Raw genomic sequence first — 16,541 nt, forward strand, 5'->3', positions numbered from 1 at the left:
TGATGTATGTTTTTAAACTGTTTTTGTTCTGTTTTGTTTAGTTTAATGTGTTAATGTTGCATTGTGTATATTGTAATGTATTATTTTTTCTTTCTTTTGCTTTTGCTTTTTTTCCCCTTTTCTTTTTCTTCTTTTTTGTAAGGTTTAAAAGTAATAAATATTATTATTATTATTATTATTATTATTATTATTATTATTTCAGAAAGATATGGATGTCTCGTACACCCCAGGTAGTGGGGTTGCTGACCTTGAGCCAGACATCCTGGAGAGTGAAGTCAAATGGGCCTTAGAAAGCACTGCAAATAACAAGGCCAGTGGAAGTGATGGTATTCCAGCTGAACTATTTAAAATTTTAAAAGATGATGCTGTTAAGGTGCTACACTCAATATGCCAGCAAATTTGGAAAACTCAGCAGTGGCCAGAGGATTGGAGAAGATCAGTCTACATCCCAATCCCAAAGAAGGGCAGTGCCATAGAATGCTCCAACTACCGCACAATTTCACTCATTTCACACGCTAGCAAGGTTATGCTTAAAATTCTACAAGGAAAGCTCAAGCAGTATGTGGACCGAGAACTCCCAGAAGTGCAAGCTGGATTTAGAAGAGGCAGAGGAACCAGAGACCAAATTGCAAACATGCGCTGGATTATGGAGAAAGCTAGCGAGTTCCAGAAAGACATCTACTTCTGCTTCATTGACTATGCAAAAGCCTTTGACTGTGTCGACCACAGCAAACTATGGCAAGCTCTTAAAGAAATGGGAGTGCCTGATCACCTCATCTGTCTCCTGAGAAATCTCTATGTGGGACAAGAAGCTACAGTTAGAACTGGATATGGAACAACTGATTGGTTCAAAATTGGGAAAGGAGTACGACAAGGCTGTATATTGTCTCCCTGCTTATTTAACTTATATGCAGAATTCATCATGCGAAAGGCTGGGCTGGATGAATCCGAAGCCGGAATTAAGATTGCTGGAAGAAATATCAACAACCTCAGATATGCAGATGACACAACCTTGATGGCAGAAAGTGAGGAGGAATTAAAGAACCTTTTATTGAGGGTGAAAGAGGAGAGCGCAAAATATGGTCTGAAGCTCAACATCAAAAAAACGAAGATCATGGCCACTGGTCCCATCACCTCCTGGCAAATAGAAGGGGAAGAAATGGAGGCAGTAAGAGATTTTACTTTCTTGGGCTCCATGATCACTGCAGATGGTGACAGCAGCCACGAAATTAAGAGACGCCTGCTTCTTGGGAGGAAAGCAATGACAAACCTAGACAGCATCTTAAAAAGTAGAGACATCACCTTGCCAACAAAGGTCCGTATAGTAAAAGCTATGGTCTTCCCAGTAGTGATGTATGGAAGTGAGAGCTGGACCATAAAGAAGGCAGATCGCCGAAGAATTGATTCTTTTGAATTATGGTGCTGGAGGAGACTCTTGAGAGTCCCATGGACTGCAAGAAGAACAAACTGATCCATTCTTAAGGAAATCAGCCCTGAGTGCTCACTGGAAGGACAGATCGTGAAGCTGAGGCTCCAATACTTTGGCCACCTCATGAGAAGAGAAGACTCCCTGGAAAAGACCCTGATGTTGGGAAAGATGGAGGGCACAAGGAGAAGGGGACGACAGAGGACGAGATGGTTGGATAGTGTCTTCGAAGCTACAAACATGAGTCTGACCAAACTGCGGGAGGCAGTGGAAGACAGAAGTGCCTGGCGTGCTCTGGTCCATGGGGTCATGAAGAGTCGGACACGACTAAACGACTAAACAACAACAACACATTATTTTTTTAAAAAAGAAGCTAGAACAGCAAGAGGGATCGCTGCTCAGTGATCCCGCTTGCTGTTCTGGCTTCTGGGATAGCCGCACAGCCTGCATTCGCTCCATAAGACGCACACACATTTCCCCTTACTTTTTAGGAGGGAAAAAGTGTGTCTTATAGAGCGAAAAATACGATACATAGACTTTTAAAGCTGCACTCCTACACACACTTACTTGGGAGTAACCCCCCTTAAACACAGCGGAACATTTCCAAGGAAATATCTATAGGCTTGTGCTCTTAATGAGCCACACTGTAATGAAAAGCCTTGATCTAAATTCAGCATACCTTACCACACCCTCATCTTGCTGGCCAGTAACAACAGCAACAACAATAACTTTTGTTTAATTTAATTTAGAGGATGCTTAACAGTTAACAAAGGCGAGTCAAAGAAAAACTTGGTGATTTTATTTATTTATTGAATTTATATACCACCCTATACCTGCAGGTCTCAGGCCAGTTTACAGAATAAACTCAAAATATAAAACCACAAAATCCATAATCAAAATAAAAACAACAGCCCAATAAGGCCCCCCCCCCATTTTAAAAGGGCATAGGATGTCAATCAAATCAACCTAAGGCCTGGATTAAACGGAATGTTTCTGCCCGGTGCCTAAAGGTGTGTAATGAAGGCACCAGGCAAACTTCTCTCCCACAGACGGGGAGCCACTGCAGAGAAGGCCCCGTTGTGTTGCCACCCTCCAGACCTCTTGAGGAGGAGGCACATGAAGGAGGGCCTCAGAAGATGGTGTCAGGGTAGGTTCATATGGAAAGAGGCGGTCCTTGGGCTATTGCGGTCCTGGGCCATTTAAGGCTTTATAAGTCAAAACCAGCACTTTGAATTGGGCCCAGAAACTAATTGGTAGCCAGTGCAGTCAGACCAGGATCGGTGTAACATGCGCAAACCTTCTTGCTCCGGTGAGCAACCAGGCTGCTGAATTCTGCTCTAGCTGAAGTTTCCGAACCGTCTTCGGGGGCAGTCCTACAAATAACACATTGCAGTAATCTAACCTTGAGTTTTCCAGAGCATAGACAACAGTGATTAGACTATCTTTGTCCAGATAGGGGCGTAGCTGGTACCTTCACTGGAAGAATGGCAGACGAAAGTGATCGACTTTATGGGACTGGCAGAAATGACTGGCAGAATCCGTGACCAAGAGAAAGAGACGGTGGAGGAAGACTGGAAGAAGTTTAAAGCATATCTTAGGAACTGTTACAAAATTGAGGAGTGCTAAAATGTCAAGGGGAAGGAAGATGCAGAATTACAGCTGAAATTGTTTGATGTCTTAAGGTGAAATTGAGAAAGATAGTAAGTTTAAATTTAATTGGTAAAAAGGGTTGCTGAAAAACTGTAAAACAAGGATGCAAAAAGGGTGAGGTATGGGGAAGTCCGAGAAAGGAGGTTTATGAAAATGAGGTTGAGAAATTATATTTGTGTGTTTGTTTGTATTTGTTGATGTTTGTATGTTGTTGTTGTTTTGTCTTAAAATTGGAAAATTAATAAAAAATATTATTAAAAAAAAAAAAAAGGAGCGTAGCTGGGCCACCAGCTGAAGCTGATGGAAGGCACTCCGGGCCACTGAGGCCACCTGAGCCTTGAGTGATAGCAAAGGATCCAGAAGCACCCTCAAGCTACAAACCTGATCCTTCAGAGGAAGTGTAGCCCTATCAAAAGTAGGTGATCTCCCACCCATCCGGTCTAGGGAACCACCCACTAACAGAGCCTCAGTCTTATCTGGATCGAGCTTCAGTTTGTTGGCTCTCATCCAGTCCATTACCAAGGCAAGACACTGGTCCAGCTCAGTGTCATCAGCATCATCATAATGATCCAGTCATACCTTGGTTGTGGAACGGAATCCGTTCCGGAAGTCCGTTCGACTTCTGAAAACATTCGACAACCAAGGCACGGCTTCCAATTGGCTGCAGAAGCTTCCTGCAGCCAATCAAAAGCTGCGGAAGCAGCGTCGGATGTTCGGGTTCCAAAGAACGTTCGCAAACCGCAACACTCACTTCCAGCTTTGTGGCATTTGGGAGCCAAAACGTTCAAGTTGCAAGGCGTTTGAGATCCAAGGTACAACTGTATAGCTTTACAGATGGGGAATTGAGGCAGAGAAGTGCCTGTGGTCATTGAAGGGGTCAATTTGGGTCTTGTGTCAGATTTGAAGACCGGCAAGTGAATATCTTGAATTCATAGACTCGAATATATACTTTAGGGCCTCCATTACTGGCAACATTTTTAAAATTCTTATTAATCCTGCATACGTGTCAGAGAAAACTTTTCCTTCTGGGGCTATCCAGAGTTTACGCAAGAGACTGAGAGTTCTGTCTCAGTGGGATTGTCTTGGGAGGCGGGCTCCCGGTCTGTTTCCAACAGCACAACTGGCTGCTCACAGCTGGAATCTTTGATGCTTTTGGACAGTCCTGAGAGAGGATAGATGATTGATCATATGGACCACTAGACACTGCACAGATGGACCTCTAAGAAGCCAGGTGAGTGCAGTATTTAGGATCTCCTTCTCCATTAATTTGCAATCGTTATGCGTGTGCGTCTGTGAGGGAAAATATAAACTTTACGCTCATATCAGATCCCAAAAGAAATGGGTGTCTTTCTTCACAGAAAGAAGAAAATGATTTTTATGGCTTCACAGAGACATTTTAATGTTGTTTCCCCCAAAAATGTACTAATAAAATTTCTGAAAGAAGTTTTTCATGCATCACTGATAAGACATTGGCTAGTGCAAGATGTCTCGTCTTATCTCACAGAATGTTTAGACTTGAGATGCATTGCAAGTTAAATGTCTAGTTCCAATTGATTTATTCTGGAATTATAATATAGCAATCTGAAGAGGTGAGCGGTAGGTGGAATGGACAGGGCAGATGTTGTTGCCAAATGCTGCTGCTGCTGCTTTGAGAAGAAATATAAGGTTTAGGAATCCGCTTTCTAATATACTTTAGAGAGAGGCAAAATGCTGGACATTTGCACCAAAGCTCTGCACGGAATTCTTTTTTGCATTTCAGGGCTTTTAGCCTTTGCAGACAACTCTGTGAGGAAGGAAGTTCGGGAAAAGCAAGCATGTACAAGAAGGAAGGTTTCTGCAAGTAAGAGGAATAATTTATTCAAACGGGATGTAATCGTACTTCAGCTTGCCACAAACGAGATGATGCATATTTTCAGTAAATGAAATAAGTAATAGAATGTTTGCAGGAAGCTGTAAAAGGCAACACGAGATCCTGATGGTCTGTCTGGGGTTGGGATCTAAGTTCCATCCTAATACAAAACCTTAGCGATCGTTCTTCAAGTGTAAATTCTCATCCAGTTAGCAAAAAGATGAGGGAATTCATATTGGTAAATCCAAGAATACATCAGAAAAAAATATGGCTGTGTGTTTAGTCTTTAGCAATAGTGGGAAGGTCAGGAAAAAAATTTCAACCCACCTTTTTAAAATTTAGAATTTTATTAGTTTTCATAGTTTCAAACAGGCAAGAACATCCACAAGTACATCTGTCTTTTTACATTCCGAAAGCTGTTGTAGAAGGAAGGTGGCCTGAGGTTTATTTATTGATTATTTTTGGTTATAGGATCTTTTGCCTGCCCTTTACTGCATGGTCCCAGGGCAAGTTTTTGTGTTTTTACCCCCTCTGTCAATCTTAAAACCTGAGAGGGTCCAGGGAAGGAAACAGTTTTTCAGATATTTGGGCCTAAGTCACTTAGGGCTGGAACATTTATATGAGCATCTTAAAGGAGGCCCAAAAGTTGCATACCCTCCAACATTTATCTGATGAAAATAGGGATGTCCTATTCAAAAATGATAATGGTGTGGAGGAGATTATTATTTTGCTGTTTATAGCCCATCCATCTGACTGAGTTGCCCCAGCCACTCTGTGTTGCTTCCAAATAATAATAATAAAAAATAATTTTTTACTTATACCCCGCCCATCTGGCTGGGCTTCCCCAGCCACTCTGGGTGGCTTCCAACAAAATATTAAAATACTGTAATATTCCAAACATTAAAAGCTTCCCTAAACAGGGCTGCCTTCAGAAGTCTTCTAAAAGTCTGGTAGTTGTTGTTCTCTTTGACATCTGGTGGGAGGGCGTTCCACAGGGAGGGCACCACTACCAAGAAGGCCCTCTGCCTGGTTCCCTGTAATTTGGCTTCTTGCAGTGAGGTAACCGACAGAAGGCCCTCGGCGCTGGACCTCAGCGTCTGGGCAGAACGATGGGGTGGAGACGCTCTTTCAGATATAACAACATAATAAAATATTAAACATTTAAAAACTTCCCTATATAGGGCTGCCTTCAGATGGCTTCTAAAGGTTGTATAGTTACTTATCTCCTTGGCTGGGGGGTCACCTAACTCCATACCTCCAACATTTCTCCAGTGAAAACAAGGACATCCTAAGGAAAAGTGGGACATTCTGGGATCAAATCAGAGACTGGGACGGCTTCTGTAAATCCTATAAATAATAAGCTTGCTGTCATCCTTAAGAAAAATATATTTTAAAAAATGTGATGGAGGTAGAAGAGTATCCAAACAGTATTCATTGATGTGGATGAAATATTATTAATATTTAGCAAGTTTCAAGAATATGTGGGTGGGAGGCAGTACACAGCACTGTTTTGGAGGGAAAATCTAAATTTTCTCTCATATTCAAAAACAGCAAAGCTCAAAGGATAAGTATATGCATTGAAAAGTGGTTGGATAACAACTGTATCCTGCACTGGAGAAACGAATTATATTTTCTTCCCTTTGTGTTCATGACTAATGAACACTTTTCCTACTTTTCTCTTTAACGTAACCTGTTTTTTTCAGACCAAGATGTGCGTTGACCTACATTTAACACAAGATCCACTTGTGTGGTCCTGAACTTTTTCACCACATGAATAGAATTACTAACCCAGGTTATTTACCCACACGCTGCAGCATTATCTCTGCGGATGTTTATTTATTGCTTGGAAAGCTATCCAAAAACAGGATGCTTATCAGATGTAATCGATTGCTGTAGATTGCCTTATTGGAAATAAGCCACAGGAAAGATGTGGTTTGCTTAAAAAAGGAGGACACTTTTTGCTATGTTGAGACCACACTGCCTCCAAACCAAGATACAAACAGTTTCAGTGCTTGCACAATGCCTTTTTCCGTGTTGCGTAAAAACGTGGTGGTGATAAAGGTAAAGGTAAAGGTACCCCTGCCCGTATGGGCCAGTCTTGACAGACTCTGGGGTTGTGCGCCCATCTCACTTAAGAGGCCAGGGGCCAGCGCTGTCCGGAGACACTTCCGGGTCACGTGGCCAGCGTGACATCGCTGCTCTGGCGAGCCAGAGCCGCACACGGAAACGGCGTTTACCTTCCCGCTGGTAAGCGGTCCCTATTTATCTACTTGCACCTGGAGGTGCTTTCGAACTGCTAGGTTGGCAGGCGCTGGGACCGAGCAGCGGGAGCGCACCCCGCCGCAGGGATTGGAACCGCCGACCTTTCGATTGGCAAGCCCTAGGCGCTGAGGCTTTAACCCACAGCGCCACCTGCGTCCCATGTGATACCCTAGTGGTGGTGATACTAGGTTATTAAAGCCATTGAACTGTTACCTTTTACCATGGCAGAATTATGGCACACTTTTTATATCTACTGTGGTGCTAGCATGATGTTTGCTTTACTCTGCTTCGTAAACAGCTTGTTGCAGTATTAGGACTCTGGGAAATTGCTATAGCTAGTCGGTTTCAGGGCTGGGCAATGCCAGCTTTTCAACATTGTGATGTATCACCAGCCAAATATTGTGATATAGTGATATATCTTTTTTGTGTGTATATATAATTTTTATTAAATTTTCTGTTTTACAATTTAAAATACTCATTGTTACATCCTTAAGATATCAGTGACCTCCCTTTTTCTCTTTCCATGGTTCATTTTACATATCATAAATCCCTGCATATTTTACAAAAACTATACCATTCAGTGGGATGTGGGTGGTGCTGTGGGTTTAACCACAGAGCCTAGGGCTTGCTGATCAGAAGGTCAGCGGTTTGAATCCCCGCGACGGGGTGAGCTCCCGTTGCTCCGTCCCTGCTCCTGCCAACCTAGCAGTTTGAAAGCACGTCAAAGTGCAAGTAGATAAATAGGTACCACTCTGGCGGGAAGTTAAACAGCGTTTCTGTGCGCTGCTCTGGTTCGCCAGAAGCGGCTTAGTCATACTGGCCACATGACCTGGAAGCTGTACACCGGCTCCCTCGGCCAATAAAGCGAGATGAGCGCCGCAACCCCAGAGTCGGCCACAACTGGACCTAATGGTCAGGGGTCTCTTTACCTTTACCTTTTTATCCTTCAGCAAGCTTTTTTAGGCCGGGACTCATGTGAGAAAGCAGCAAAGGACCCAGATTGCAAAGTGGGGAAGAATCCAAAACATTTGGGATGACTTTGTAACATTCATGATGATGATTAGTTTGGATAGATTTCCTACATCCCACTTGTATCTGTTGCCCTTGAGGTTGATGTTCCTGTGCAACCATAATTAACTAGATTTAGCTGGCATGGGTTATCTGTGCACATCTTTCATGCTGTTTGCGACTGGTTTTTTCCAACCCCTCCTCTGCATTTAATGAAACAAAAATATGTCTCAAGTCTTTAGATGGGGCATTTAGTCTAGTTTCAAAGAAGAGTTTTTGTGCAGGAGTATCGATCAAAGTCTAAAATGTTCTCAGGGCTGTGCTTTGACTAGTGGCACAGCAAGACCCTAATTTTTTGGAACCGGATTCTCAGTCTGGTGGAAAAAATGCAGTGCCCTTTCAAATAGTTTCAGAAGGTCAGCCTGGAGGAGCTTCTGAAATGCATAAACCCAGCTTGCTTGCACAAACTTTCCAGGGGCCTATGCAGCTGCTGAAGTGCATAGCATAATAATAAACAGTTTGTCTTTTGGAGGTAGATCCTAATCATCTGGCATCCCATAAGCAATGTTAGCCTTGTCTGCAGGGCTTTGTTTGTCATCATTAATTCAGAAGTGGCTGTTTCATTTCCCCCGCTTAATTGTTGTCATAGATATTTGCCAGAAACTTTGGTGTTTTCCAGCTGGCCTGTCATTATCAAAAAAAGACCCAAGACACAACCTCACAGTACAGATCTTTGTAGTGGCTGAAACTGCACTGAATAATGGCTTGTGCCTAACCATACTGAGGTTTCAACGTCCAGATATACAGCAGGCAAACTGTGGTTTAGGGCAACTTACTGGTTTTTCATTTCCCATGTGTTCGGCGCACTTTCATGGTGCATCAGCCTCTTCGGGTGGAGCCGTGGTTCTTATTTTGGCTTATTAATTCAGATATAACAGCAAACCATGGTTAGCATAAACTGTAGCTTGGAAGCCAGCTTGAAACTACGGTTGATATCCTGGTGACACTCCAGGGTTTTGCAACACAGGTGCAGATACGATGCCAAACCACAGTTTGGCATGATATCTGAATTCAGCCTGCGAAGAGGATTATTCCTCAATCCAAATTTTTTATAGAGTGTATGTAGAGTCACACAAGGCTGATTAACAGGTGCCTGTCCATTACCCAATAGATGCAATGATGACTAATACACAGAAGTCACAGGTAAAACATCACACAACACAATACTGTACTATTGTCAATTCACTCTTGTAAAAGCCAGAGATTTACAGACACATCTCCATCCTCCATTCAGGCAACCAAGAGGCTTGTTCAAGGACACCTTCCAACCAGAGCAAAGCACTTGAGAAGGGAGCAGGACCAGTAATACACATAGCCTGGGAAGATCCTCCAGGGCCAGATGGAGAAACCTGGAGCATTCATTCCCTGGTCCTCAAGGTCCCTCACTGACTGGCAGAGGGGGCTCTTCAGGGTTTCAGGCAGAGCTCATCCCCAGCCCTTCAAGGGATTGAACCTGAGACGGGGCTCTACCAACAGAACTCTTGTTATATCCTCAAGTGACGCATGTGTACACTGATCCTGAAACTTTGATATGGGAGAAATTATGGATTAGCATAGCAGGGGACATAGTTAGAGTCACCAGCAACCCTTAACAAATTACAGTTCCCAGGACTCTTTGGTGGAAGCTAGGTGCTCTGAATATGCTTTAAAGGCTTAGTGTGTATTAGGGTTGCCATATTTCAAAAAGTGAAAATCCGGCTATGTCCGGAACGTATGGCATAGCTTTGTGTATACAACTGGGTTTTTCAATATGAATGAAAGGTTGTTGTTACAATGAATTATTATTGTTATTTTCTTCAGGGGTGCCCCCATGATGGACAACTGGAACCAAAGATTCATTCTTGTGTTTTTGACCATGTTGTGCTCAACCGATGCCCAAACTACTGGTAATGTAATATCTGTGCTTCTTTAGCAATATCCATGTGCAGATAACAAAAGACATGGAGGGGGGAAGAATTTAAATATGACACCAGAGGGCAGAGCAGAGCAACCAGCGACCAGCAGCACAGAAAGAAACAGCGGTTTAGAAAATGGTGCGGCAGGGTATTACATTTGACAAACAACAAAACAAAACAAAAACAAAAACGGGGTGTGTGTGTGTTAAAAAAACTATTTTAATTAACAAGTATGCCCTGTGATGTTTTAGAACGACATATCTAATGTCAGGAGCCCAGGCTGCTTTACTTTTGAATAAATAAGGTATACTATTCATTGTATCAAACTGTAGATTTCAACGGAAGTCTCATAAAGTTCAATGAAAAAAGCAGAAGACCCAGTGGATCAGTTCATTCTCTAGTCAGTTCATGCATAAGGTCCATACATGTATAAGTATCTATTCCACAGAGTCTAAGACAAGGATTTCCGGAATATTAGCCTTGTTTCGCTATCCTAGGCTTCATCAGTAGAACAGGCTCATATGTAATATTAAAGGATCTTATAGCATAGTAGTGGTTGTCTTAGACTCTGTGAAAGGATTCTGTGGAACTGTAACAACCCGTCATGTGGATTATTGGACTCTATGAACAGGCAAGTGGAATAGATACTTATACATGTATGGACCTTATGCATGAACTGACTAGAGAATGAACTGATCCACTGGGTCTTCTGCTTTTTTTGTTGAACTTTATGAGACTTCCGTTGAAATCTACAGTTTGATACAATGAATAGTATACCTTATTTATTCAAAAGTAAAGCCGGTTACGTCTTGTGTGTTTATTATGTTTCACGTAACCATAGGTTTGTTGTTGTTGTTTTGCCATCACCCCATCCAGCATGGTTGGTAGTCAGGGATGATGCGAGTTGGGGACATGTGACATCATGCGAACTTCATGTCCCCCAAAACCTGGGTTACATGAAGAAATGTTTTCTTTTGCCTGTCCCAAATCTAACAAATGCCTATTGGTGTAAGAACAAAAGAAGGTTACTCTGTCTTTCTTCAGTCTGCAGAGAAACTGCCATTGCAGACCTCGTGTTCCTGGTGGACGGATCCTGGAGCATAGGAACAAAGAACTTCAAAAGCATGCAAGACTTTCTGTACACCATGGTTGATGGCTTGGACATTGGACCGGATAAAATCCAGGTTGGGCTGATTCAGTACAGTGACCTGCCTCACAACGAGTTCTTCCTGAACACTTTCCACCGCAAAGAGGACATCTTAAACCGGATTCAGAACTTGCACTACAAAGGAGGGGGGACCAAAACTGGGAAGAGTTTGAAGTTTATGCTGGACCATCAGTTCAACGAAGTGGCCGGCAGTCGGCACCGCGAAGGCGTCCCCCAAGTGGCAGTTGTGATAACAGACGGGGAAGCTCAGGATGATATCCGTGAGCCGTCAAAGCTGGTCAAGAGTGCAGGCATCACCCTCTATGCTTTGGGCATTAAGGATGCTGTTTTGTCGGAGCTTCAGTTAATCGCTAGTGACCCGGACGAGACGCACGTCTACAACGTGGAAGATTTTGCCGGCTTGCAGGGCATCTCCCAAAATCTCCTCCAGGTGATTTGTACTACTGGCGAAGAAGCCTCTCAACACATCACTCAGATTTCTCCAGGTAAATCCAAAAGTGTGTGTGTGTGTGTATATACAGTGGTCTCTCTCTCTTTTTTTTTAAAAAAAATCCTTCCTAGCTATGGTTTTCCCAGTAGTGATGTATGGAAGTGAGAGCTGGACCATAAAGAAGGCTGATCGCCAAAGAATTGATGCTTTTGAATTATGGTGCTGGAGGAGACTCTTGAGAGTCCCATGGACTGCAAGAAGATCAAACCTCTCCATTCTGAAGGAAATCAGCCCTGAGTGCTCACTGGAAGGACAGATCCTGAAGCTGAGGCTCCAATACTTTGGCCACCTCATGAGAAGAGAAGACTCCCTGGAAAAGACCCTGATGTTGGGAAAGATGGAGGGCACAAGGAGAAGGGGACGACAGAGGACAAGAAGGTTGGACAGTGTTCTTGAAGCTACCAGCATGAGTTTGACCAAACTGCGAGAGGCAGTGGAAGACAGGAGTGCCTGGCGTGCTCTGGTCCATGGGGTCACAAAGAGTCGGACACGACTAAACGACTAAACAACAACAAGATCACAAAATCTTTTTCATTCAGCAGCATGCTACCAGGTGTCAAGGAATCCTATCCCTCTCACTGTGGGATGAGTTCTTACCAAGTAGCTTATTCAATATTCACAGAGAGAGAGAAAGGAATGCTTCCTTAGATAAAGGCGTTGCTCCAAGTCAAGTCCCACCCTCTCAGTCTCTTCTATTCTACGTCACCCCTGCACTGGCTGATCTGAGCTTTCTGCCTCTGAGCTTTCTATTCTACTACTTTCAAGGCCTGCCTGGTTCTGGGAGAGGGGAAGGGGTTAGGAATGCTTTCTAGAGACACTGAGTCTGTTAACTGTCTCTCCCCTGGTCCTTCTTCCTGCTGCTCTCCCAATATTTTCCAGCTCCTCCCCTCTGCAGCCTCTGAATTATGCCCTTCTGCAAACCACTGTTCTAAATCTATACTGTCCTCCTCTTTTTGGGAAGTTGCAGGAAGATGAGGGGGTTCCCACCATTCCTCCTCAGTCCAGCCCCTGACAGCAGGTGATGGGTGTACAGAAAGAGGAGGGCATGTGTTTTATACAAAGAGCCTGATGCAAGATAAATTCAACCGGTAAGTGTGATAGCCTGGGATTCGGACTCGGATACTGCACCTGAGGGATCCCAGCCTGCACAGGATTCCCCGCCTCCAGAACCAGTTGAGCCGAGGCTGGGGCATGAGCCTGAAGGGTCCTCACCTGTGCTGGATCCTCAAGTGCAGGCATCAGCTGAGTCTGCTCTGGCTCCTGAGGTGATGGAGGACCCATTGCCTGCAGGTGCTCCACTCTCAGCCCCATCAGGGGAAGCTGAGGTTGCCTTTGGGTCCGGTAACCCTCCAGCCTCTCCTGAGCTGCAGAGGCTCAGGGCAGAGAGGTGGAGGGAACTAAGTTCCCGCAGGAGGAGTGCTCGCCTCCAGGCCAGGAGAGGCGAGTCACCTGAGGATCAGGGCCGCCCTACGTCTCGGGGGAGATAAAAGCCAGTCAGCCCTAGCCCCAAGTTGCGGGAGCAACATTATGGGTTGCTAGTTCCTGCCTGAACCCTGTCCTGCTTTCCTGCCTGAGCTCCTGACCTGCCCTGGCTCTCTGCTTGCAAGCCTGTTCCTGACTTCACCCGACTCCCAGCCCTGCACTCAGCTTCAGCTACTACGGACTGCCTCCACGTTGCACCTCTGACCACAGACCGGACTTGGGTAACCCATGAGACCAGCACAGTAAGGCTATTTTCACACATCATGCTGAACTCATTATGGGCCAACTTCTGAGTGGACATGTACTGCACTTATTGCCAGAGATGTCGCTTAAAAAGAAGAATTAGGCAATCGGGAAAACTAAATGAAATCGGTCACTTCTGAACGCTGGTGGCACATTGGGTCAGTGCGTCTGGCTGTTAACCAGAAGGTTGGTGGTTTGAGCCCACCCAGGGATGTCCATGGGCAGGATTCGTGCCTTGCAAGGGTTTGGACTAGATGACCCTCGGGGTCCCTTCTAACTCTGCAGTCCAAGACTCTATGATTCACAGCACAGAACATGGAAGAGAGCTAATTTTCAATATGTGGTCCATTTTAGCCACTTTTAGATGTTTACCATCAAAATGCAAAGAGAAAATATGCAGAAAGTTGTAAAGGTTGTGTGTGAAATCAGCCAATATCTTTTTTCTTTATCTGCCCTTTTCTGACTTGTTCTGATGATGGATGCCAATAGGATTTTCTTGGCCCAGTACACGGTGCATTGGTTCCCTTCACCTCACTCACAAAAGGGAGTACAGATGCACATAAAATTTGTATATTTTTGTGTCATTTGCAAATTTGTATCCTCATATGGGGAGGCCCAAAAATCAGGGGAAACACACACATATGAAATAATATATCTGACAGACAGAATGTCAACAGTGAAGCTTTCTCCGTATTGTATTTCCATATAACCCCTTTCGCCTCCTTTGTTGAAAGAAAGAAAGAAAGAAAGAAAGAAAGAAAGAAAGAAAGAAAGAAAGAAAAGAAAGAATTCAGAGTCTGGATGTGGTACAGCTCTAACCTTTGTAATATTTTGGTGGCCCTGATTCTAAGAAAACATTTTACGATGTTCTCGCTTAGAGAAAATCCTCAAGAGAAGCTGTTTGGGAAAACAGTTCTGTATCAGAAAGCTTTTAATGTTTGATGCTTTATTATGTTTTATATATTCTGTAAGCTGCCCAGAGCGGCTGGGGAAACCCAGCCAGATGGGATGGGGGTATAAATAATAATAATAATAATAATAATAATAATAATAATAATGGCTGGCCACATAAATGCCAGCTATGTTTTAGTCTGAAACCACCTCAAAGAGAAAAGCAATAACCAATTCCCGTCTCGCTTTTTAAAACTTCTTTCTCGTTTAGTGTGCCGAAAAGCCACCATGGCCGACATCGTGTTTTTGGTGGACAGTTCAACCAGCATTGGCGAGGAGAATTTCCAGAAGGTGAAGAGCTTTCTGTATACAATGATATCCAGCCTTGACATTGGTCCGAATCAGGTTAGAATTGGGCTGGCCCAGTATAGTGACAGCCCCTACAGGGAATTCCTCTTAAACCAGTATTCTTCAAAGAGCGACATTCTGGAACAAATACAGAATTTGCCCTTCCGGAAGGGAGGCACTAACACAGGCGCTGCCTTGGATTTTATCGGCGAAGAGTACTTCACGGAATCTGCCGGGAGCAGAGCCTGGGAAAACTTCCCTAAGGTCGCCATTTTACTCACTGATGGCGAGTCCAGTGATGAAGTCAAGGTTCCCGCTAGCAAACTGAGGGCAAGAGGCATCTCTGTTTATGTGGTGGGGATTGGGGTCCAGAACACCACCGAACTGCAGGAAATTGCCAGCCGGCCTTTGAATAAGTTTCTGTTCAGCACCGACAGATTTGATATCCTCGAAGAACTCTCCGGCCGTCTCCTCCGAACGATGTGCTTTGCAGTGGAGAGCCAGCTTACAGGTAAGCAAAGATGTCTTCTGCGGCGACTTGTGGGCTGCTCGGAAGTTTTTCTTTTTTTCAATTTTTTTTATTGGTTTTCCAAAAATTTTAAACAAACAAACAAACAAACAAACAAACATCTTAACTGTACTTGATCCAGTCTTAGTAACATTGTTAAGTGACTTCCTCAAATCCCCCTGGCTGAGTTTCAGTGTATATCATTGTAACAGTTTCCCAAAACTAATTTTCTCATAAAATTAATTTAAGTACTTAACATCTTACTTTGTTTTCATTTTGACTTTAAACATATTATTCTCTAACATAATTAAATCCTAAGCCTATCTGGTATTTGCAAGTTTTTCTAATTAAGTTATCTTAGCATATTTAACTAAATAGTCTTTGAAGTTCATTGCTCGGAAGCTTTTCTGCCAACAACCCTGAGCTGCTCTTTGAATCTCTACAAAATGGGTGCTTGAAGAGCAGTGTGTGGCTTTGTAGAATAACTTCCGACTGCGCGGCACATTCCCTCACACACGCAAAAAACGCTCACTTCAGTCAACTAAAGACAACCAACCATGCCCTGACCCCCCTCTCCCCAACCTCTCTCGCTGCCAAGAAAAAATTCAAAAACGAATAGAAAGAGAATCTACCCAAGTGACGCCAACACAAAACCCCATAAGTACTCTAAATAAAATAATGACAGTTTTACCATCCTTCCCCCCCCCTCTGTCCCCCCTCTCTCCCATAAACATATACAGTGGTACCTCAGGTTAAGTACTTAATTCTTTCCGGAGGTCCGTACTTAACCTGAAACTGTTCTTAACCTGAAGCACCGCTTTAGCTAATGGGGCCTCCTGCTGCTGCTGCGCCGCCGGAGCACAATTTCTGTTCTCATCCTGAAGCAAAGTTCTTAACCTGGGTTAGCGGAACCTGAAGCGTATGTAACCTGTAACCTGAAGCGTACGTAACCTGAGGTACCACTGTATTGTATACAACACTAATGTCTCAAACTGAATGTAACTGATCTATAGAAAAGACTCTGCGACCTGTGACAATGCACGCACTTTTGTAATTGAAAAAAATCTTCAATATTTATTTATTTTTTAAATAAAAACATACCCAGAGTGCTGCACTGCGTTTTGGCTTCACATACCTGCTCCTAGCAGGGGACCTGCTTTCTGAAATTCAATAAGCATGGAAGTAATGTAACTTTAATCATATAATGACACACATTATACAATTAAAAACTGCAAGAGCAGATCATAAATTCTGTGAACTG

General features: G+C 43.6%; 1 protein-coding gene across 2 annotated transcripts in view; it reads left to right on the forward strand.

Annotated features, from left to right (window-relative positions):
• Positions 1-3,978: 3,978 nt before the first annotated feature.
• The window catches only part of LOC307199408 (collagen alpha-4(VI) chain-like), a 94,793-nt gene continuing 82,230 nt past the window's right edge, over positions 3,979-16,541 (forward strand). The window contains exons 1-5 of one of the 2 annotated variants that reach the window (XM_079947142.1): positions 3,979-4,307; positions 4,836-4,916; positions 10,056-10,141; positions 11,195-11,803; positions 14,696-15,283. In XM_079947142.1, the coding sequence (XP_079803268.1) occupies positions 4,891-4,916; positions 10,056-10,141; positions 11,195-11,803; positions 14,696-15,283 (1,309 nt within the window). In that variant the 5' untranslated portion in view covers positions 3,979-4,307; positions 4,836-4,890. Of the gene's footprint in view, positions 4,308-4,835; positions 4,917-10,055; positions 10,142-10,785; positions 11,804-14,695; positions 15,284-16,541 lie in introns of those variants that run through there. The other variant, XM_079947141.1, reaches the window with a different exon arrangement.

This window comes from Podarcis cretensis (assembly GCF_951804945.1).
Source record: "Podarcis cretensis genome assembly, chromosome: 12".
Taxonomy (NCBI): domain Eukaryota; kingdom Metazoa; phylum Chordata; class Lepidosauria; order Squamata; family Lacertidae; genus Podarcis; species Podarcis cretensis.